General features: G+C 38.9%; 1 protein-coding gene across 3 annotated transcripts in view; it reads left to right on the top strand.

Moving 5' to 3' along the window:
- Positions 1–22,865, top strand: part of bicd1a (bicaudal D homolog 1a) — a 424,408-nt gene that overhangs the window by 170,349 nt on the left and 231,194 nt on the right. For all 3 annotated transcript variants that reach the window (XM_072267812.1, XM_072267813.1, XM_072267814.1), the window contains exons 6-7: positions 2,718–2,869; positions 13,458–13,665. In XM_072267812.1, the coding sequence (XP_072123913.1) occupies positions 2,718–2,869; positions 13,458–13,665 (360 nt within the window). The remainder of the gene's footprint in view (positions 1–2,717; positions 2,870–13,457; positions 13,666–22,865) is intronic.

Below are 22,865 nucleotides of genomic sequence, written 5' to 3'. Positions count from 1 at the left end.
GTAAAGATATATTTAGAATTGTTAGTATATCCTAAAAATGCAAGAGTGCCAGCACCTGTTTCTCTTGCTGCACTCCTGGTGGTTTTGGCTTTGTAAGTGTGCTACCAGCCCTCCTTTCGGAGACCATCTTCATGTGGTGAGGTGGCGGGAATTGAGCCCAGCAGTCCCTGCAGTTTGGAGGGCATGTCAGAAAATGTAGAGGAGACTTGGCCCAAAAGCAGAACACTGCAGGTGATCCAGGGATGAACAATAGCTTTATCAATAAACTGTGAGAATAACAAGCCATGAGGGGCCACAAAACAAGAGAGGACACAACACATTAACTGAAGAATCACAAACATCAGAAATTCTGCTGATATTGGAAATCTAAGAGAACACACACAAAATGCTGGAGATACTCATCAGGTCAGGCAGCATCTATAGAAAGCAATAAACAGTCAACATTTCTGGCCAAGACCCTTCATCAGCACTGAAGGCGAGGAGCAACTGGTTGAGGCTGGCTGGTTTAATAGGTGAACAATGACTGTGGAGGAGAGCTGGGTTGAAATAGGCTGCACGTAATGAGTTGGAAACAAGTGGCAGGTAGCTCCTGTTAACTACGTGGAGACTGGGAGGTGCCTGCCTGTGCAGGTCTGACAGGGTGAAACAGAGATCAGCTGATTGTGGGGAAGAGAAGAAATCTGGGACAAGGGAATGCTTGAATGGAACTGGCAGATCAGAAGGAGATTAGGACTTGCAGGTTGCTCAGTGGTTGGTTTGCGGTTTTTACGGGCTGCAACTTGGTAATTCCTATTTAGAGCTGTTGTGGAGGAAAATCAGGAACTGCACGTCAGTGTATCATTCAGTAATGGAGGTTGATCAGGATGGAAGGACACCAACAGTTTGGACAATGATTCACTGTGGTTGGGGATGGAAATGTGCTTGGGATTCAGGTGATTATGAGGTCCAGGAAATGGACAGGTGGGGGGAAGACCCAAAGGATGAAGGTAAGTAATTCATTTAACTATGGGTATCAACTATCGTTGGAGAGTCTAGCTGTCCTTGGAAAGACTAGCAGTGATTGTTCCCAGGATAACATCCAGGATCTCCTCTGCACATGAATAACATCACCCCAGTGCACCCCAACATGGAAAATGCATCAGGGTTGCAAGGTTGACCATGTTTAAAATACCCAGTCAGATTTGCACAGCGGTGCTGAACAACTTGAGGAAAGTCATTGTTGCATTGCACTCCAGGGGGGGAAATAAGTTTTTTGGTTGCTAAAAAACAGCATTGTGCATTTGTTTGGCTATTACATTTCTTGTTGAACTCCAAGAATCAGGAAATTCAAATTCTACGCATTTATCTCACAATTTATTTGCTCCAAATGACTCCTGAAGTGCTTAACTTAGGACAGATTATTTTTGAGTTGGATTATTCAGATGGAAAGTACAAGAAAGGACTGATCATCTTTTCACAGGGGCTGACAGAATAAATCCCATAAAACCAAATGCAGCTTTTGATCCTTCGTGATAGATATAGATGCTTTTAACCAGATTATAGTGTGAACAGTGTGGGATATTAAGTGTGTTTGGTTATAACTCCCAACCAAAATTTCATACCTGACGATTATCCAGTATTGAAAGCATTAGTATATTAGTAAAGGTTGAGTACCCCTTATCCAAAATTACAAAATCCGAAAACCCCAAAATCTGGTTTTATTTTCAAGTGCTGATATGATATCATAAATGAAAAATTCCACAAGGTGATGGGAAGGTTTCTAGGCGATGCACAGGTCTGTGCGCACCGCTGTTCTGATAAGTGACCTTGTATATGTATTGAACAGAAGTGAATCAGAAATAGAAAATGTTGCATAAAGCAAAAACTGAAGATCTCAATTGTATATTTAAAGAGTGGATTTGTCAGCACCGGAGTGAACATATGCTGCTTAATGGTATGATGATCACAAAACAGGCAAAGATCTATCACGACAAACAGAAAATTAAATGCAATATTGAATATTCAAAAGGCTGACTGCAGAAATTTAAGGAAAGGCACGATGTTAAATTTTTAAAGATTTTAAAAAATTTAAAGATAAGGCATCTGCTGATTAGGAAGCAGCAGAGAAAATCATGGATGAGTTTGTGAAGATTGTCGCTGATGAAAATCTAGAACACCGGAACAAGTCTAAAATGCTAATTTATTTTATACCTTACGTAAACCTAAAAAAAAGTAAAATACAAATGCAGCGTACTGTAACTTTTTAATCAAACATGGCATCGTAGGTGAGACTGAAAGCCTGCTGTTGTTAGTTGTTGTTCAATCCCTGATTCAGGTATTCTGCTGTGCACACATTATATTTTCATTATATTAATAGCATGTAATAATTTTTACTGTTAAGTGCATACGTGTGATGAACAAGTGTAAGACAAAGACTACTTACCAGTAGCACATAAATTCAGAGTTGGAAATGATGGCGATCCAAAGCTATCTTATTATATATTCCAAAACAAAAAACACCTGAAATCCAAAACACTTCTGGCCCAAGCATTTCGGATAAGGGGTACTCATCTGTAGTAGTATTTCAAGGCCAGAAGTAGGTTTGAAAAGTAAAGTTGGAATGTTATGAGCCATGTGCGCGAATAAAACAATCCATGTTTAGTAAAAGAATGACCAATGGATTTGTTTTTTGCCACAAGGGTGGTCCTTATTCTAATCTTTTGCATTAATCCTTGCAGACAGCAGAGATCGCCCTGGCAAACCTGAAGAGTAAATATGAAAATGAGAAAACCATGGTGACCGAGACGATGATGAAACTGCGAAACGAACTCAAGGCCCTGAAGGAGGATGCAGCGACCTTCTCGTCCTTACGTGCCATGTTTGCCACCAGGTGTGAAGAGTTGAATTTCCTGGCTGTTGGAATTTATATACTTTAATAATTTTTCTGGAGGGGAATGTATTCCAACATTTGTATTAAAGGGGTCGTATTACTCTTTGTTATTAGGTAGTTGGATTCGCATTTTACTCTGGCAAATAAAAAAAAATTAACTGCAGAGACTGAACATCTAAAATAAAATAATACTGGAAATCCTCTGTAGGTCATGGCACATCTGTGGGAAGAGAAATAGAGTTAATATTTCAGCTTGAAGACCTTTCATCAGAATTGCAAAAGCCTATTAGAGACTCTCCCACCCCATCCTTCCTGTGGCTTAAAGAGCTTCTTTTCTCTCTACCCAGTTCTGATAAGGGCCTTCAACTTGAAATGTTGACTCCTTTTCTCATCCCACAGATGTAGCCTGACTTATACAGGCTGGTCTTTCTTAAAGGTTATTTTACATAGAACAGAACAATAAAGATATAATGAGATGGTGGTGCTTATATTCAAACATCTGTCAGGCGAAGATAATGCAAAGGATAATAATTAATGGAAAATAATTTGGATAGCTTCTCTATAGTTTGTCTCCTGCTCAAGCACCAAGATATATACATAAGTTCCATTGCACTTTGCTGACTGGCAGATTAGCTTTAAATCTGCCTGGTGTGTATCCTGATTAACAAATTCAGTGATTAATAATGACAATTAAAAATTACACTGCTTTTCCTCGGAGGCTATAATAATGCTAAATTCAGCTCCTCTTTCTGTAATGCATATTAAGTGCCTTTGCCATTTTTTCATTTTATTAATTTAAGTGTATATTAAGTGCATAAAATTAACATGATAAAATCTCTTAGTTTCTATAGCCAAGACTTAACTTTCTTTGTTGGGCCAGATTACCAACACATAAGGGAATGTAGAAATCCACATGGGTTCCTCTTTAGGTGCTCACTTTAAATAAACATTTTCTTGTGAATCGTCCAATGAGGCTTAAGTAAAACATCAGTCCTGGGTGGGTCAGAATAGTGCAGGGGATCCACGGATCCCTTGGATCATGGTAGGTGTCCATGGCATAAAAAAGGTTGGGAACCCCTGGAATAGTGGGATGGGTGGGGTGGAGTGGTTAGTGATGGGAATGACAGTGGATGGGATCCTGTTTTTATCATTTGTCTCAGTCTGTTGAGAATCAGGAGGAGCGTGTTCCCCAGGTTTCTCGTTCTGAGTCACCATCCAAAAAACCCGCCACTGTGAGCATGTGTTGTTGTGAAGAGAGGGTAAAAGCATCATCCTACTCTGAAACCAACCCTGTAATCAAACTGTTTGCTATCAAGGTTAAAGCAGAAAGGGGCAAAGTTCCAGTGGAAGTGTACTCCAGCAAGGAATCATTGGATTCCAGAACACGGAAGATGTAGGAAAGAAGAAACTCTTTGACAAGGAAAAGAAGCCCATTCAGGAAATGCTGGAAATATATTTGTTAAACATGGTAACACCATGGTACTGGGATATGCCTAACTAAGTAGAAAGACATGTATTTGTTCCTTTTTGAATCATGTGTTGTTTCTAGTGTCATCGTTTGGAAGTGAGTTAAATGTCAAGTGGGTAATTGCCATAAAGAGATGAGGGAAGGGCTCGTTCAGGGATGGTTAACCTCTGGCACGCATGCAAGATGACACACACAAATTTTTTTTTGGCATACGGCACACAGTGCCACCCCTTGATTCTTTAAACCCTACTCACAATCAAAAAGGATACATAATGATTATCTTTACTGCCAAATGAAGCAGCAAACGATTATTACAATCACAGAGAGCAATGAGAACAGTTTGACACCAGCTAGATGTTTGTGAGAACCTGTGACATTGGATTATATGTTTTGAAATCCCCGCAGACCTAGTGTGCACACCATTATTCAGATTGTAAATGGTTGGGTCAGTTGGCATTGGCTTTGCTCTGTTTATATTTTTTTCTTCTGTCATTTGTGAGTGAACATTGGCTATCCAGTGATAATAGTGGTAGATAGCATATGTAGTTTAGCACCTCCATGAACACTTATGAGAATTATTGTTTTCAGTGATGAACTGGGTCAAGCATAGTTATAGGATGTACGTACATAGCTCTCAAAACAAATAAATACAAACGGCATATAAAATAATTGTCATCGTTCGTGCAGCAGCACAACTCTTACTGAGAGTAAGGTGTGTTCAATTTCCTTTCCTTGATCTTTTACAAATATGCACCAAATCTCATAATTTAATGTCCACATTAAATTATGTTATGCACTGAGTGGCCACTTTATTAGTTATCTCCTGGACGTAATAAAGAGGTCACTGAATGTATATTTGTGGTCTTCTGCTGCTGAAGCACAACCTCTTCAAGGTTCAATGTGTTATGTGTTCAAAGGTGTTCTTCTGCACACCACTGTTGTCATGTGTAGCTATTTGAGTTACTTTTGCCTTCCTGTTAGCTTGAACCAAACTGGCCACTTTCCTCTGACCTCTCATTTACAAGGGATTTTCGCCCACAAAACTGTTGCTCACTGGATGCTTTTTGTTTTTCACACCATTCTTTGTAAACTCTGGACACTGTTGTCTAGAAACTGCTGATGTTTCTGAGATATTCAAATCACCCCATCTGGCACCACAGTCAAAGTCACTTAGATCAGATTTCTTCCTCATTCTGATGTTTGGTCTGAACAACAACTGTAGCTTTTGACCATGTCTGCATGCTTTTATGCATTGAGTTACTGACCCATGATTGTCAGATTGGATAGTAGCATTTAAGAGCAAGTGTACCTTATAAAGTGTATGTGAGGTGCAGTAACAATACTATTTAGAAATAATGTTATTCTTCAATTGTCTTTTTAAAAGACTAATATTAATAATTTTGGAACAGGTTTTCTAAAATGCTTCATTTATTTCAATCTGTTTCAGTTATACTTTTATTAATAGTAAAACAATGAAAACATGCAAATAAGCAACAGGATTCACCCTTGTTCCTTAAAAAATTCCTTAATTATTGTTACTAACTTGTTAATAACTGATAACTCTGCTCAACATTACCATGGCAGGCAAAAGAATTTTTTTTAGAAGATTATCACCAATTTGGGCCCACACTCTCAAAAAGGTTCACTACCCTGAGCACAACCATCAATGGCCGTGTATGTTCCAGCCAGCAGCTCATGAGCAGTTGGACAGAGTGGTGGAGTGCAGAACTCACTCATTTATCCAATCAGTGACGTGTGCCTGATGCCACATAGAGAAGGCAAGATGAGCCTTATGGCATGCTGCACCGATGAGGCACACTGAAACATATTGTCATTGTGTGCATGTATGTATTTGTTCTGTAAAAATAAATTTGAAAAACAATTCCTACTCTTTGCACTAACTGGTGTTTGAAATCTTATCCCTCGAGCATGAGTAAAATTATAGGGACACAGTCTTCATAAAAGTGGTGGTTTTGCAAACTTTTCTTTTCAAAACAAGTTGTCTGAAACATAAATGGCCATTTGTCCCGACCAGTTTGCCCTGCTCTTTATGTGTTTCACATGACAGAAATGGGACAGCAACAAGGTGCTGCATAATTTTATTTACGATGTCGAGTATATGCGACACAGTGATTCATTGGTATATTTGTGAACTGAGGAAAAGGTTTGCCAAACACTCACTCATGAAGATGATAACTCATGGCAGGTGAAAGGTCAACGAGAAGAGACTTCACTACCTGCTTTGATGCTTGAAAATTACTTTCCCAACATTCTCAGAGAAGGCAGCTGGTGGGCAGAGCTTCTGAGGAACAGGGCAGGTAGACGGATTGCCTCAGGAAGCCACTCCACTGAATGCTTTCCCCTCATTTTAATCCCAACTCAAGTGCTCAGTGTAACTTTTTATCTGAGGTAAGATTTTCAAGGACTTTATCTTTGCACCTCCCTCCTTTTGTACTTAAACAAACACCCCCTTCCTCCTCACTCCCTTTGCACATTCACGTTGACAATATTTTCAGCATAACAAAATTAATTCCCAATCACCTTTCAGTCTCTTACACCTTCCTCCAACTTTTCAAACATTTCACCTTAAACTTCAGGTGGAGCCAGAGTACTCATCAGTGAGTATAACGATGCTTGACAGAGTGAAATGAGGTATTAGCTGGGAAAAACAAAAGCCACAGTTATATGATCTCTTAGAGATTGAATGCAATGGATGATTGAACACTGCTTATAATGACCTGTGGCAAAATATATTCAACTTTTAGGACAAGGAACTTAGAAAGGGGTCGGATCATTCAGGAACATTTAAAATATTGAAAACTTAAACTGTATAAATAATTAAATGAAAAATTAAAATGATTAAAGCTTTAAGGAACAACTGATACTAATAGAATACATTTAAATCAAAATCAGAAATAAAGAGAATCACTTTGTACCTGAACTTCTGTCCATAGCCATTTATTCCATGAATGGGCTCAGTGGACCTGCTTCATGTTAACGGTACAGAATGTGCAGTTAGATTACACAGCCTAAGGACTGGGGAATCTCTGGCAATCTGCCCTCCCCCACAGGAGCCCATGAGGGGAAAAATCCCAGAAATCCCATCATTTTGTAGGAGACGATATTTGGAACACTCTGCATAATTTTAGTATGCACACGTTAGGAAGAATGTACCAGTCTGTGCAGAGCAGAGTCACAGGGCTGATTCCTAGGATAAGGCTTTGGTCATTTGAAACGCAATTTAGGAATTTAGTAGACTGAGAAGGAATTTCATTAAGCATGGAAGATTGAGAAGGATTGACAGAGTACAGGCTGGATGGTTGTTTCTATATGGAGAGGTTTCTAGAAATACGGGACATCGTATTGGTATGAGGGATTGGCCATTTAGGCTGAGATGACGGCAGTTTTCTTTACAGAGCCAATTGTTGCCGATCTTCTCTGCTTTGTCACTGAGTACATTTTAAAACCTTGGTCAATAGATTTTTGGACATTAGAGAGATCTGGTGATATGGCAACAAGGCAAAAATGAAACAGCTATGATCTGACAAGAAGTAAAAAAAACGAGTGTTTATTTTAAGGGATCTATGCCACACTCCTATGTTTTATGTTCTCAGCACTGTTAGTTTAGTGGAGTATTACAAAAAGTTTCAAAGAATGTTGTTAAAAGAAGGCTGACACCAAGGCCCATAAAGCTATAATGAGAAAGAACTTGTTCAAAGAGGTAGGGCGGGCACAGAAGCAGGGAGATTAGAGACGCCGTGGCATCACTAGCATGGCTATCGAGGTGGCATTTTGGTGCAGGTGGCAGAACTGCTGCCAGAAACTGGGTTTGATTCTGAGCAGAGATACTTATCTGTTTGGAGTTCTCCCTGTGATGCCGATCCCTCCAGGTGCTCTGGTTTCCTCCTGCGCCCAAAAATGTGTGCTGGTGGCTAGGGTAACTGGCCGCTATTAATTGTCCCCAGTGTGTAGGAGTAGAATCTTGGAGCGGGGAGAGAGGGAGTTAATTTGTTGACATACAGTACAGCGCAGAGTAGGCCTTCCTGCCCTTTGAGCCACACCACCCAGCAATCCCCCAACTTAATCCTAGCCTAATTATGGGGCAATTTACAATGATCAGATAACCTAGCAACCGGTACATCTTTAGAATGCGGGAGGAAACCAGGGGACCCAGAGGAAACCCATGTGGTCAGAGGAGAATGTACAAACTCCTTACAGGCAGTGGCGGGAATTGAACCCAGGTCGCTGGTGCTCTGAAGGACTGTGGTAACCACTATGCTACTGTGCCACCCCAGTGGGCATGTGAGAAGAATACAAAATGGAATTAGAATAGAATTAGTGTAAATGGCTGTCTGATGATTAGTGTGGTCTCAGTAGACTGGAGAGCCTGTTTCTGTGGTGGATATCTCTATGAGTCAATAATTCTGTCGATGCTTGGTTAAGCTCTGGGACATGGAGGAGACCAAATCAGTTGGACACTGACAACTCAGAGGAAGTTACAGAAGTAATTCAGCATGAGGCCATGAAGGGATTTGAAAATATGGAGGACAGTTTTAAAGACAAGTCCTGGGCAATGGAGGTCAGCAGGCATGGTGGGAAAGGAGGAAGGGGTTTTTCTGCTGGTCAGACTACGGCTAGTAGACGCTGTAATAAGTTTAGGTAGGCTTGATGATTCAAGTCAGGAGATCTTTGAGTTTTCAAGATATCAAGCAGTTTATAAACTTGCAGAGTGGACTTCAGTGGAATATTATGAAACAAAATGTTACATACAATGCAGAATGAGTTATTTGAAAGAAACAGAGGAGCAGAGGGTCTGGAAGTACACTTACATGACCTAGCCTACCCTTTACTAAGGCCATCTTTCACATCCCAGGCAGGATGAAAGGACAGCTTGCCCAATGATCAGCTCTTTCACTTTCTGTATGTAGCCTCCTTATCGCCCCAATGAACTCCTGTAGTCTTTCGATACTTGCTTGGTGATTCCTTTTCCATGTTCTACTCTGTGCTTTCTTATCCCTTTTCTTTATAACCATGGATCATTGCCGACTGTTCGGACTTAGAGTTCTAGAAGTGTCACCAGCTTTGAGAAAAGGCTGATGACGGTCAAAGGGTAAAACATAAGAATACAGGAAATAAAAGCAAGAGTAGGCCTTTAGGCCTTTTGGCCCACATTTCCATTCAATCATATCTGTGCTGATCTTTTCCCTTAGTCTGCCTTCCTCCACAAGTGCATTTCCAATACTCTTAATACCTAAGAACGATGCTTGAGTGTGTTTGTGTCTGTATGTTGTGTGTATGTTTGTGCTGGCTGGAGGAAGACATTGAGGCTGTTGTAAAGAAAAGATAGATTTAAGCAAGGATAGTGCAAACTAAATTTCTTAGAAAAACTAGGGATCATGAGTGATTGCTGAGAAATATTTAGATTTTAAATTCATTAGCACGAATGACAGCTTTCAATTATATACTGATACCTTTATACAGAAACACTTCTCAGGAAATGCAATCAGAAATAAATTATACCGATCTAATCAAGCTGGTAATGAGAGGAGGGAGCAAAAGCTGTGCAAGGGTTGAGATGTGAAGAGCTCCACCCAAGGAATCCCAGAATTCAGTGCTGTTATTGTCAAAGGCATGGCAATCAACGAGAGGGCCAAAGTGGGGAGGGAGGTGGTTGGTGCAGGCTAGGGTATCAGACATTTGAATGAGCTAAGGTTGGGAGAAGGTGAAGGAAACAAAAAGTCATGGGTGAAGAGGTTTGCATGTAACTCCACAGCATCTTCACCCTTTTTTTGCCTCTAATTTCTCATTGACCTTAAAGCTACAGACCATTCCTCATTTCTGCCAGAAATCTGTCATCCCATTGTACAGATCCGTTTGTTAATTTCAGCATCTTCCACTGAAATATTTTATCCTCTTTTCTTTCTCTACTCAGTGCATATGCACTACTGGCTTTTCAGGAAAATTCCATGTAACCCTGACTTTGTCTTTCATTGCTTATCTATTATTTATCATAAATTAATCAATATCTGTCAGCAGGTGAGTGACTTCATCAAATTTCCATAGTTTACATTCCAGCTCAAGGGAATTTGTTTCCAAAGCTTTCTATGCCTTGTGGTTTATGGTACTCAGCTAAAAGTTCATTGCAAATTCCTCCAATTGATTAGCATGTCGTACAGTTATACAAAACATGGAGCTACATGGCCTATTAGCTATATCAAGCCCAATCCGGTGTTGGTCAGTGCTGAGACGGTTAATCACAAGCAGGAACACTGTAATTATTTTGAATGCATTTGGTTAAAGAATGTGAAAAGCCCACTCTTGATGACTGTCTAGTGAACAGTCAGCTGGAAAGCATGGATGTGGAAGCATATCAGGTATCGCAGTGAGGAGCTGTAGTATCCTGCCATAAAACCATAAGCCATAGGAGCAGGCTATTCAGCCCATCAAGTCTGTTCCACCATTCAGTCATGGCTGATATATTTTACCTCTCAACTCCATTCTTCTGCTCCTTCCCGTAATCTTTGATGCCCTTACTCATCACGAACCTATTAACCTCCATTTTAAATATACCCAATGACTTGGCCTTCATAAACGTGTATAGCAATGAATTCCGCAGCTTTGCCACCCTCTGGCTAAAGAAATTCCTCCTGTAAAGAGATGTCCTTCTATTCTGAGGCTGTGCACTTTGGTCCTTGACTCCCCCAGCACAAGAAATATCCTCTCCATATCCACTCTATCTAGACATTTCAATATTTGGTAGGTTTCAATAAGATCTCCCCTTAATCTTCTAAACTCCTGTGAATACAGGCCCAGAGTCATCAATCACTCCCCATGCATTAACCCTTTAATTCCTGGGATCATCTGCATAAGCTTCCTCTGGACCCTTTCCAATGCCAGCACATCCTTTTTTAGATATTGGGCCCAACACTGCTCTCAATACTCCAAATGTGGTCTGACCAATGCCTTATAAAGCCTTACTATTGCATCCTTGCTTTTATATTCAAGTGCTCTCGAAATTAATGCAAACATTGCATTTGTTTTCCTTACTATTGACTCAACCTGTAAGTTAACCTTTGAGGAATCCCTCACCAGGACTCCCAAATTCCTTTGCACCTCTAATTTTTGAATTAACTCCCCATTTAGAAAATACACTATGCTTCTTTTCCTTCTATCAAGGACCATGACCCTACACTTTCCTACACGGTATTCCAACTGCCACTTCTTTGCCCATTCTCCTAATCTGTCCAAACCTTCCTGCAGACTCTCTGCTTCCTCAACTTTACCTACCTCTTCATCTATCATATAATCCACAAACATGGCCTCGAAGCCATCAATTTTGTCATCGAGACCATTGATATATGAAGTGTAAAAAAGCGATCCTAACACTAACCCCTGCAGCCAACAAGAAAAGACCTCCTTTATTCCCACTCTTTGCCTTTGCTTCCTGCCAGCCAGTCAATCTTCTGTCCATGCTAGTATCTTTCCTGGAATACCATGGGGTCCTATCTTGTTTAGCAGCCTCATGTGCAACACTTTTAAAAGCCCTTCTGAGAATCCAAGTAAACAATATCTTCTGACTATTTTGTCCAACCTGTCTGTCATTTCCTCATTAAGGAAAATATGCTGGCTTTGACCTATTTTATCATGTGCTTCCAAGTATCCCAAAACTTCATCCTTCATAATGGACTTCAACATCTTGAAGTCCAGCTAAATAGCCTATAATTTCCTCCCATTTGTCTCCCTCCCTTCATAAAGAGTGGAGTGATATTTACAATTTTCCAGTCCTCTGGAATCACTACAGAATCTAATGATTCTTGAAAGATCACCACCCTATACCTCCACAAACTCTTCAACTACCTCTTTCATAACTCTGGTGTAGTCCATTTGTTCCATCTGACTTAACTACCTTCAGACCTTTCAACTTTCCAAGCACCTTCTCCTTAATAATAGCAACCACACTCATTTCTGCCCCCGAAATCCTCAGAGTTTCTGGCATGCTGCTGGTGTCTTCCACAGTAAGGACTAACACAAAATTCTTTAACAGTCTGTCCACCACTTTTTCATTCCCCATTACTACTTCCACATATGTTGTCTAAACTTGCACAAAATGAATGAAGTTATGGCAGGCTAAACAAGGGGAAAGGATATTTTGAGACAGCTGGCTCACTTCCTAACATCCTAAAATCTTTCAGCAGCCACAAAACCCAGAGTGTGTTGGAATATTCTTCACATGCATGGATGAATGCAGTTCCTGCATCAGTCAGGAAGATGAACACCATCAAGAGCAAAACATACCATTTATTTGCATCCTATTAGGTATTCAGTCACTTCACCATGTTGCATTGAGGTTGGACTTTGTACTATCTACAAGATGCACTGTAGAATCTTGCCCAGGCCTCTTCAATCCAAACTCATCACCCCCCCTGCTTAGACTTTAATAGCAGACACAAGGAAACATCTTGTTCCTTCATTGTTACTTTGTTTAAAACCCTTGAAAGTGCTTATCCAACAGCAACATAAAGTTTTACTGACTTAAGAAGTTCAGGGAAATACTTCATCCCAGGGGCAACAAAAATGCTTAAGTATGCACTACTAGGAGAGGAAGAACAAAAGGTAAAAATTAGGGCAACAGTGGTATTACTACTTTTCGAAAATGGCACTTTAAAGGAGTACAAGTTTCATCAAAAGTCTCTGCTAAAGCTTCTTCAACTTCTTTTACAGGCACTTGAAGCAATGACATAAATTTCATTCCTGCATCACTTGTGCATGGCACCATCATGGCAAATTATCATTAACGCCTTCTTACGTGTTTTTTCCTGCTCAGGAACTCTTTTGTCAGGTCGATAAGTGTGACCAGTAATGACTTACCTGAATTGCAATGGTGAAATAAAAAGAAGCAGCAGCAAGTCTGACCTGGGTTCCAACAAGCAATACGAATTCACTATTCCCAATACTTATCTCTGGAGGTCCTTCTCTGTGATTCGTGATAAAGATTAATGATCTTCCTCTTTGAGCCTTTTTAAAGAAGAAATTAGATTTGCAAAGCTTACAGACAAGTATAAATGATTGACAACAAAACGTGTTCTGGTGTCTGACCGCTTGGTGTCCTCAAACCCTTAGGTGTGACGAATACGTGACGCAGCTGGATGACATGCAGCGGCAGCTGGCAGCGGCCGAGGATGAGAAGAAGACGCTGAACTCCCTGCTGCGTATGGCGATCCAGCAGAAGCTGGCCCTTACGCAGCGGCTCGAGGACCTGGAGTTCGATCACGAGCAGTCTCGGCGCAGCAAGAGCAAACTGGGGAAAAGCAAAGTTGGCAGTCCTAAAGTAAGTGTGGAAGCAGAGGCAGGCAGCCTCCCTTTCCCAGCTGCCGTTGACATTCTGACTCTGATTGCTCAAAGGTCAGAGCAATAAGCATGCGTCAGGCAGTCAACAGTGGTGCTTTAAGGATGGGACCTTGCAGTGGCATTGGTAGGACTAAAAGCCAGTGTAAAAGAGAGTTGATCACGTGCGTCAAAGAGGAAATCTGCAGCAACATTCCTCGTTGAGAGGGAATAATTGTTCCTATTTTTAATTTTTCATAACCTGACATTTGTGCTTTTTTTATATTAGTATGTGATTTTAATTGAGCTTTCAGGAGAGTGGCTTTTTTCCTAACCCTGATAGCCCTTGCAGTTTTCAAGTATTTATATTAAACACTGGCAGAGAGTAACTGTGTAGTTGCAATGTATGATACGATGCCTGTCTCTGGAGACCCCTACACTTTCAAACTAACCTCACCCAAAGGAAGAGCTTTACTCTCACATGCACTGCTCAGATGTATCAGAATCAGATTTATTATCACTGTCTTATATAACTTGAATACTTTTTAATGGTGAACGGAAAGCATTAGTAGATATCTGCTGGCTTTAACAAGGCCCCAGTTCTGACCCCTTCCCGTTCTAAGAGTGAGGATGTGGGTAAAAAGGGATCTGTTGTTGCCTCTGTACCAAAATACCATTAACACTCATCTATAATGTTGCTTTTTATCCAGCCCTTGAAATATATTCGTCCATGACTAATCCAATTAATTGGGAAGGAAACATGGTCTAGGCTGTAGATTTCGCTGTGGCTGCTGTGCATGATGAGGTATGAAAAGTAGTCCTGGTTAAGATTCCAGTTAATAATGTTAGCCAGTCTGAATAGATAAAATCAACGTTCGGAGAACAGCCTTGCCCTGGTTTGAAAATGATCAACTTTTAAGTATTAAGTATCTTTTAGGATCCATCAGGTCGTAAAGTATGATTTATGAAGTGTGGCTGTAGGTTGAGGTGTAAGACTATAAATTCCACGAGAGAGCTCTGAAAATACCAAAAGCCATTAGTGGTCCCAGAGTGGGTTATCAATCTCTCATTAGCAAGTGAAGAAACTGTAGCCCTCAATATGGTACGTAGTACATCTGGTTTTATGTGAAACATTTATTGTACGTAACCTTAACATTTTAAGTTTATTTGTATTTGGAATCAGTCTTTTTATGCTGAAACAGTTTTTGCTATCAACAAGATGATTGATAGGAATACAATCATCATGGTAATTTTAGGTGGAGTTACATCAGGAAATTACTGGTGCTCAAAACAAGGGTAGTACAGTAATGAACGTGATTTTTCTGTATTGAATCCAATATACAGTAATAGAACATAGAACATTACAACACAGTATAGCCCTTTGGCCCCAATGTTGTGCTGATCTTTTAGCCTACTCTAAGATCAACCCTTTCCTCCTCTATAACCCTTCATTTTCCTATCAACCATGTGCCTGTCTATCAAATCCTTATATGTCTCTAATATTGGAGGAACACTACATACAGAACACTCAAGATAGTTTGCTAGATGCCCATGTACAGAAATTAACTCGGTAAGACTCAGTATTGTGCAATGAGTCAGGACTAATTAATTACTTTGCAATAGAAGAGGATCTGGAGTCATAGGCTCAAAATAAGGGATCAGCCATTCAGAAACAGAGCTAAGATTTTGTTTTGCTCAAAGAGTAATGAATCTTTACAACCCCCTGCCCCAAGGACTATTGATTTTTAAATGCTGAATATTAAAGACAAACTTGATTGATTTTGTATGTGAAGAGGGTCAAGGGATATCGAGGTGATGTAGTTAGTTAGAACAGAATAGAAAGGAAGTCATGATCATCATGTAAGGCAGAACAAGTTTGAAGCACTAAATGGCCCACATTGCTGACTTCATTTAACAAAAACAGCTAGAAAATTTGTCTGATATCTATTTCTTATGATATTTTAAATTTATTCTGAAATAAAGTATTTATTATTTTGTGAATAATATAAGAAACAGGAGGAAGAGCAGGCTATCTATCAATATCTAACAATTTTTCACCTCAGCTCCATGCAAAACATCCTCACAGCATCTACCCTGGCATGACTCCTTAGAATGTTACATATTTTAATGAGGTCATTCTCATTCATCGATCCTATAATAAGTACTGGTCCATTCTGCCCTTACCTTTCTTCATATATCAATGCATTCATGCCATCAATTTAGCTGATGAACCTCTGTCACATTACCTTGAAAGCAAAAATACCGCATTAAGTAAGAGATCAAAACTGAACATGGCTCTCTACAGATGCAGCAAGACTTCCTTTATTTTGTATTCATTTACCTTTCTTTTTACCTGTTCTACCTGGGTGTTGACTGGTCTCCTTGAACATTATGATGTCACACCCTTTAAATATTAGTTTTCTTCTCTATTCTTCCTGCTAATTTTCCCCATAAAACCCCATCCATTGACCAATCACCCAATTTATCTCTGTCCCCCTGCAGCCCCTTACAGTGTTTGCTTGTTCTAAATTATAGCATCCAAACCGTTCTTCCCCAACCATCCTTTTGTAATGCTCATAAACAGCAGACACTAGAGGGCACTTCAAGCACTTTAACAGCATCATGAATGTGGATGTCAAGGTTGTACAATACTTCATTTCTTCACTCACTGAATCTTTGTTTCAAAACTTCATTCAAACAGTAGTTTAGAATTAAATCTTTCATAAAATATCTTTAAAAGATCATGACTGTTTTAGAGTCATTTACTTCCAGATACTGAGATCACAAGAGAGAAGTAATCTTTTGCGAGACTAATCTTTGAGAAATAATTTATTTTAAAGCCATGTTTCAGAAACTAGCCATGCCAACAGTCAGTGGGACAGGACCGCTGAATATTCCAATATTTACCAATCTGGTAAATAGCCTTTCACAGACTTAGTTTGCAGCATTATTTGTTTTATGATTGTGGATTATAGTTCTATGGTGCATGGAATAATAATTTCAGAATTAACAAATTGGAATATCCATTTAATTATATTAAAATACAGTTGAGCCCTAATTCATGCAGGCATATGTTCTAGAAAAACAGCATGAAAATTGAAACAGCATAACTTGAAGCATTAATTCCCCTGAAAATATGACCAAGGATCTGATACTAAAACTTAATAACTTTATGTCATACTAAAAGGATTCAAAGACAAATAATGGAATAAATATCATTAAACTTCACTTGCCAACAACAATGAAATTATATATTAATTTCATATGAAGGGATAGACTGCAGCTTGAAGTATAGGTCTGAATTCTTGGTCAATTTCTTGTGGGAGTCCTTATAACACAAACGGTCTGATCTGTGCCCCTTTTAAAACTGAAGCTATTTTCCATGATGTGGCCTGCTCCTCAACCTTTGCTTGAGTGCTGAGTCTACAGCAGTGATTGTTGGTTAGCAGATCCTGAATGCAGCAGGCTACTCATTTTCCTCAATTGGCGGGAATAGATCAGTTAGACCATCTCCACATCCGAAATGTCTTCAAGTGCCTCTTCTTCCAGCTGTCTTACTGGCCTGACAATTTGTTTGATGGGAAACCTCCAAAGTATACCAAAGATTAAAGAGTTCTGAGGAATTCTAGTCATCAACCCTTTCAAACTCATGAGAGTTGCCACATTTACATTTACATTTACATTAAATGAGTAATTTTTGCTCACTTTTAATGACACACACATCTTTTAATGGTACACACAGTCAGATTCATTTAAATTGTATTAGTGAAAAGTTCAATATTGCACTATTGCCTTGTACTTTGTCAGGGATTTCTAATTTCTGGGCCAGGGTAATAGAGTTCGAGCACTTTTGGCACAACATGACAAACACTTTCAATGCTATTTTCACAAGCATGGAATGTGAAGCTGAAAGACAACTGACTGGGATTCTGCTGAACTGTGTACAGTATAAACATGAAGCAACAAATCAGTTTCAAACATTATTCAGAATGTTTATATCTGAATTTTCTGTTACTCAGAACCATTTAACTAGGGTCCAGCTCAACTTGTTTCACACTTACATTGGTTGACCTTACCTTTTCGATATCTCATAAACAAAATGGATGTAAATGAGGTTTTTTTAAATCCTATTTCATACGAAATATTTAATCACTATTGTTGACAGATTTTAATGCGTAAATATTTAACTCTTGACAAAATAATTTTTAAAAGATCTGTTCCCATATTTAAAGAATTGTTTCACTAACTTTTTGTCAGTTTAAAATCAAGGTGCTCAATGAATATATGTGATATGTGGCCTTCAGTTGGTGTACCATCTTCATTTCATATTTTCATAAACATTTTAGTGAGAGCTGGTATGGTGAGCATTACTGCTTCTGTAAATTAATTACTAAAATAGTTTATTGTATGCATAAGACTATCTGTGAACAAGAGAGTATTTAGGGAATAGAAGAATCAGGAAGTAAATTAAATACCCAATCTTTGTAATGATTGGCTTTGTTTATTTGCAATAGAAATGTTCTCCTAGCTGTGTAATTCTGGATACTCAGAGTTTGCTGAATTATATCCAATGAGTTACAGTTTCGTTGTAGGAAAATGCATGTGATAGAGATCTCGTGGCATGTTGGTCTAGAGATATAGGAGATAGCTATCTGAGGTTCCTACACCACTATGTAACTTTTTGCGTTATTATCATTGATGCAGTTTTCCCAAATGTAACTTTGAAGTTTCAAAAAGACACTGATTACATGCGTGTCATGCCAATGTTGGTCTTTCTCTGTGGGCACCATTTATTGGGGTAGATCTTAGGATTGTATGAATGTGAGGAGATAGCTGATTTTACATTCCTCTTCAATTTGTAATTGAAGTCAATGGAAATAAAACTCAGGGGGTATGAAAACAGATTTATATATTGCACGTTTTATGCAAGTCAAGATCTACCCCATTACCCTGAAGAGTAAATGTTTGAGCATTGAATACACCTAAGTGGTGAAGATAATATGGGATTTGGGATGGTTGAGATGAAAAGGGCTGTCAGGGTCAAAGGATGTGGATGGTGTTATATTAGCAGTGATACTCCACCCACCCACAGGACACTACACTGTCTTTCCAACACTACAGAGTTAAGAGTTTCAGGTTGAGGGGAATTGATGCATCTAATGGACCGTACCATCAAATGTTTAGGTTTTATATTGATGGAAGCCTTTAGTAAAACTATTCAGTATATACTGTGGGCTTCATTAAAGTGTATATATATTTCATTAAAGTGTGTGCTTTTTCAACATAATATGTGGAAATCAAACTTCATAGCATTCTTTTTATATAGCAAGAACTATTTTCATTTTTATGAGCAGTATTAGCCAAGTAAGTCACATTAAGATTGCATTGTAGTTCAAAGAGAATCAGGTAAATTTATGCAGTGAAACATTAATATAATTTAAACTTTTACTTTAATTATTTCAGAATTCCTTCTCATGCCCATGCAGCCGAATAGCCATCCATTAAATTAAGTTCAAGGTGGTCCGAGGTGAATATAATTACAGACTGTACCAGACTAACAGTGGGCATGGAGGAATTCCATGCCTTTCTTTTTGCCACAGTTACATTCCTTATAGAAATATGGGGATACAGAGATACTTTGAAGAATGGTTTTGAAGTAGAAGATCTGGCATGATTTAGCTGAATGGGAAGCAACCTCAAAGGGTTAACTGGCTATTCCTGCTGATGCTTCTTGCATTCAAAATGTTTGTTTCCCTCATTCTCAAAGAGAATATTTTACTCCTTCATAGGAAGATTACCTTGTGTATATAAACCTACAAAAGTTTTTAGAGTTGAATCTATTGATTACCAGTATGGTGATCTCATCCCTTAGATTATGAGCTGCCTTCCAGTACTTCTTCGTAAGAAACTCTTGATTATTTTCCATTTTCTTAAAGAAATCCTGTTTTATTAAAGTGTGTGCTTTTTCAAGATAAAAGGGGTTGGTTCAAAGATCCTCCACTGATAAATAGGTGTCCTTAAAGTATTTTATCTAATTCACTACATAAACCATGCAAAGCTTCATACATTATTTTTAATACGGCTTAATTGGGATACATAGTTCACAACCATTCAATCGCCCAAGGATAAATACTCCATATGTTTTCAAAACTGTTTAAACTGTTGAAATTTGGAATTGAAAATGGTTGAGAATTCCTGAGACCATGGGCATCAGATATATTCAAGATCAAGTACAGCCCTTTTCCTCAGTCCAGTAAATAGAAACATAAACGTAGATACAAGGAGAAATAAATATGTGGAATGATTAAGTACTACATAATGATATAGCAATTCATACTGCTGTCCTGTTATGCTTAAACAAAACTGATCCAGCACTTGTATGCTGTTATGTCCAGCTTCACTGAGATGCAATATTTTGTTGAACCCCTTTTCACCGGTATTCCATGATGTATTAAACCTTTGTGTTGAATGCTCTTGAAATAAATCAAATCAGCAGTTTTATTTTGGTTTTGTTTCATTATTTTTGCTGTATCCAACTTTCTTCTGCTTTGTTTTTTTTTTGTGCTCATTTTACTTCTGAGGGTTTTGATGACTGACACTTCCACCATGTTGCTCCTCAATTGGTACTTGCATGAAACAGGTTGCTCATCTCTGCCAGCTGAATCAAATATAGCCTTACTTTTGTAGCAACTTGAGCAGATAATACATTTCATCTTTGATCCTTCTATAAGTATATGACAAATATATATATACACACACACACACACACACAATTTTAAAGAGAGATCTAGATAAGATTCAGGACCAGATTTAATATCACCGGCATATATCATGAAATTTGTTAACTTTGTGGCAACAGTACAATGAAATACATGATAAATAAATATAGGGAAACATGAGTAACATATATATAAAATAGCTTTAGGCTTCTGTACCACCTTCCTGATGGTAACAATGACAAGAGAGCATGTCTTGGGTGGTGGGGATCCTTAATGATGGATGCTGCTTTCCTAAGGCACCACTCCTTGAAGATGTCTTGGATACTACAGAGGCTGATACGCATGACAGAGCTGACTAATTTCACAAGTTTCTGCAACTTATTTCAATCTTGTGCAGTATCCGCCCCCCACCACCATTACCAGATAGTGATGCAGCCAGTCAGAATGCTCTGCATTGTACATTTGCAGAAGTTTTTGAGTGTTCTAGTCGACAAGCCAAATCTCCTCAAACTCCTAATTAAATATAGCCACTGACTTGCCTTCTTTATAGCTGCATCAATACGTTGCATCCAGGATAGGTTCTCAGAGATAATGACACAAAGGAACCTGAAATTGCTCACTCTCCACTTCTGATCCCTCTGAGGATTGGTTTGTGTTCCCTCATCTTACCTTTCGTGAAGTCCACAATCAGCTCTTTCATCTTACTGACATTGAGTACAAGGTTGGTGCTGCGACACCACTCCACTAACTGGTTTATCTTGCTCCTGTACGAGATCAAAATCTTCTGTAATTATTTACACTGCAGGCGATTGTGCGGTTGATGCTGGCCACATCGCTTGTTTTTAGCATCACCCATCATCCATTTTAAACCCAGAAGGTCACCTTCAGAGAGGGAATCAAAGCAAATTTCCTCTTCCAATCTGATTCAAATGTCTCAAAACATTGATATTTAAATATATTTTCCAAATACTCTGTATAGGATATTTAAATATTCTTTATATATGTTGGTCCACAATCAATTTGGGAGAAGGATGCATTGAAATAAAATAAAATGTAATTGTGCCAAAATAAAATCATAAGTGCTAGATACCCTCAGTCACCAGGTCAGATAGCATCTGTGGGAATGTTAATGTTTCATGTTCAGAAACTCTACGAAGTCCTGGATTGAAATTGTTAACTTTCACTTTCCACACCTGCTGCCTGATCTGCGTGTTTCAGTATTTTGTTATTGTTTCAGAATTCCAGCATTTAGAGTTTTTTTCAATTTATTATATTTTATTATGTTTAGGAAAAATCTTAAAGGCTTGCCTCTAAAACCCTGTGAAAACTGCTATCATTTTGACGCTTTACTGCAATGTGCTGTACATTTGCAAGCCAGTTTAAACCATGGATTACAGCAGTGCACCTAATCATGTTACACACATCAAAGTTGCTGGTGAATGCAGCAGGCCAGGCAGCATCTCTAGGAAGAGGTACAGTTGACGTTTCGGGCCAAGAACCTTGTCAGGACTAACTGAAGGAAGAGCTAGTTCAAACTTAGTCCAAACCAGCAACTTTGATGTGTGTTGCTTGAATTTCCAGCATCTGCAGAATTCCTCGTGTTTACACCTAATCATGTTAACAGCTTTCTAAAATTGCTCTTTGCATGGTGCAAGTGAGTAGGATTGATGAAAAGGGTGTGGGTAGAATGGTGTATGTGTTCATGATGTGTGTGTGTGTGTGTGTGTGTGTGTGTGTGTGTGTGCAGCAGAGCCTGGTCACCATTCATCTTGGCTCTCCTTGCCATTGGGCTAGGACCTTTCTCTGCCAAGTTCTTGTGAGAGTTCTTGCAAAAGCCACTGCAAGTGAAATGTCCTGATGCAGCCTGCGCTGGTCAGAACTGCCCAACTTTGATCCTGAGGGACTGCCTAAGGAGTAATTCTCAATTCACCCTTAAGCAAATTTGTGAGGATTTTTTAAAACATATATCGGCAGTGAAAAAACGTTGGCTTTCTGTGACATGAATACTTCAATAAATGCTCCTTCAATACTTTAGTTCTGAGAGTAAGATTAAGATAGCAAATTTACAATCTGCTTTTTCTCACAGATATTCTTTAATTAGTGAAATGTATTCAACAATTCAGGTGATATTGTCTGGTGTGAATTTCTTCACAACAGGGGCACTGCACGCATTTTTAAACCCTAGTGTGAAGTGATTGCTGTTTTGTGGGTAAAACTGCATTTCTGCTAATGCAGGCCTTGAATTGTTATCAAGGTAGAAATGTGTGCCACCATGTACCAGGTAACACTGATGGTTTGTCTTAAAGCACCACTGTCTGATCTTCAAACATAGTTATCTTGTTATACAGTGCTGGCTTTCATCCAAAAGAACTTTATGGACTGTTAAATCACTCCATACATGAGCATTGTAAGCTTTATAGACACAATTCCCGAAAGCAAGAAATATCGAAACAGCTCTATTTATTGGCTAAGATTTGTATGCAGA

Source organism: Mobula birostris, chromosome 9 (genome assembly GCF_030028105.1).
Source record: "Mobula birostris isolate sMobBir1 chromosome 9, sMobBir1.hap1, whole genome shotgun sequence".
NCBI lineage: Eukaryota > Metazoa > Chordata > Chondrichthyes > Myliobatiformes > Myliobatidae > Mobula > Mobula birostris.
The sequence above is the reverse complement of the archived record's forward strand: the minus strand, read 5'-3'. Positions and strand labels throughout refer to the sequence as shown.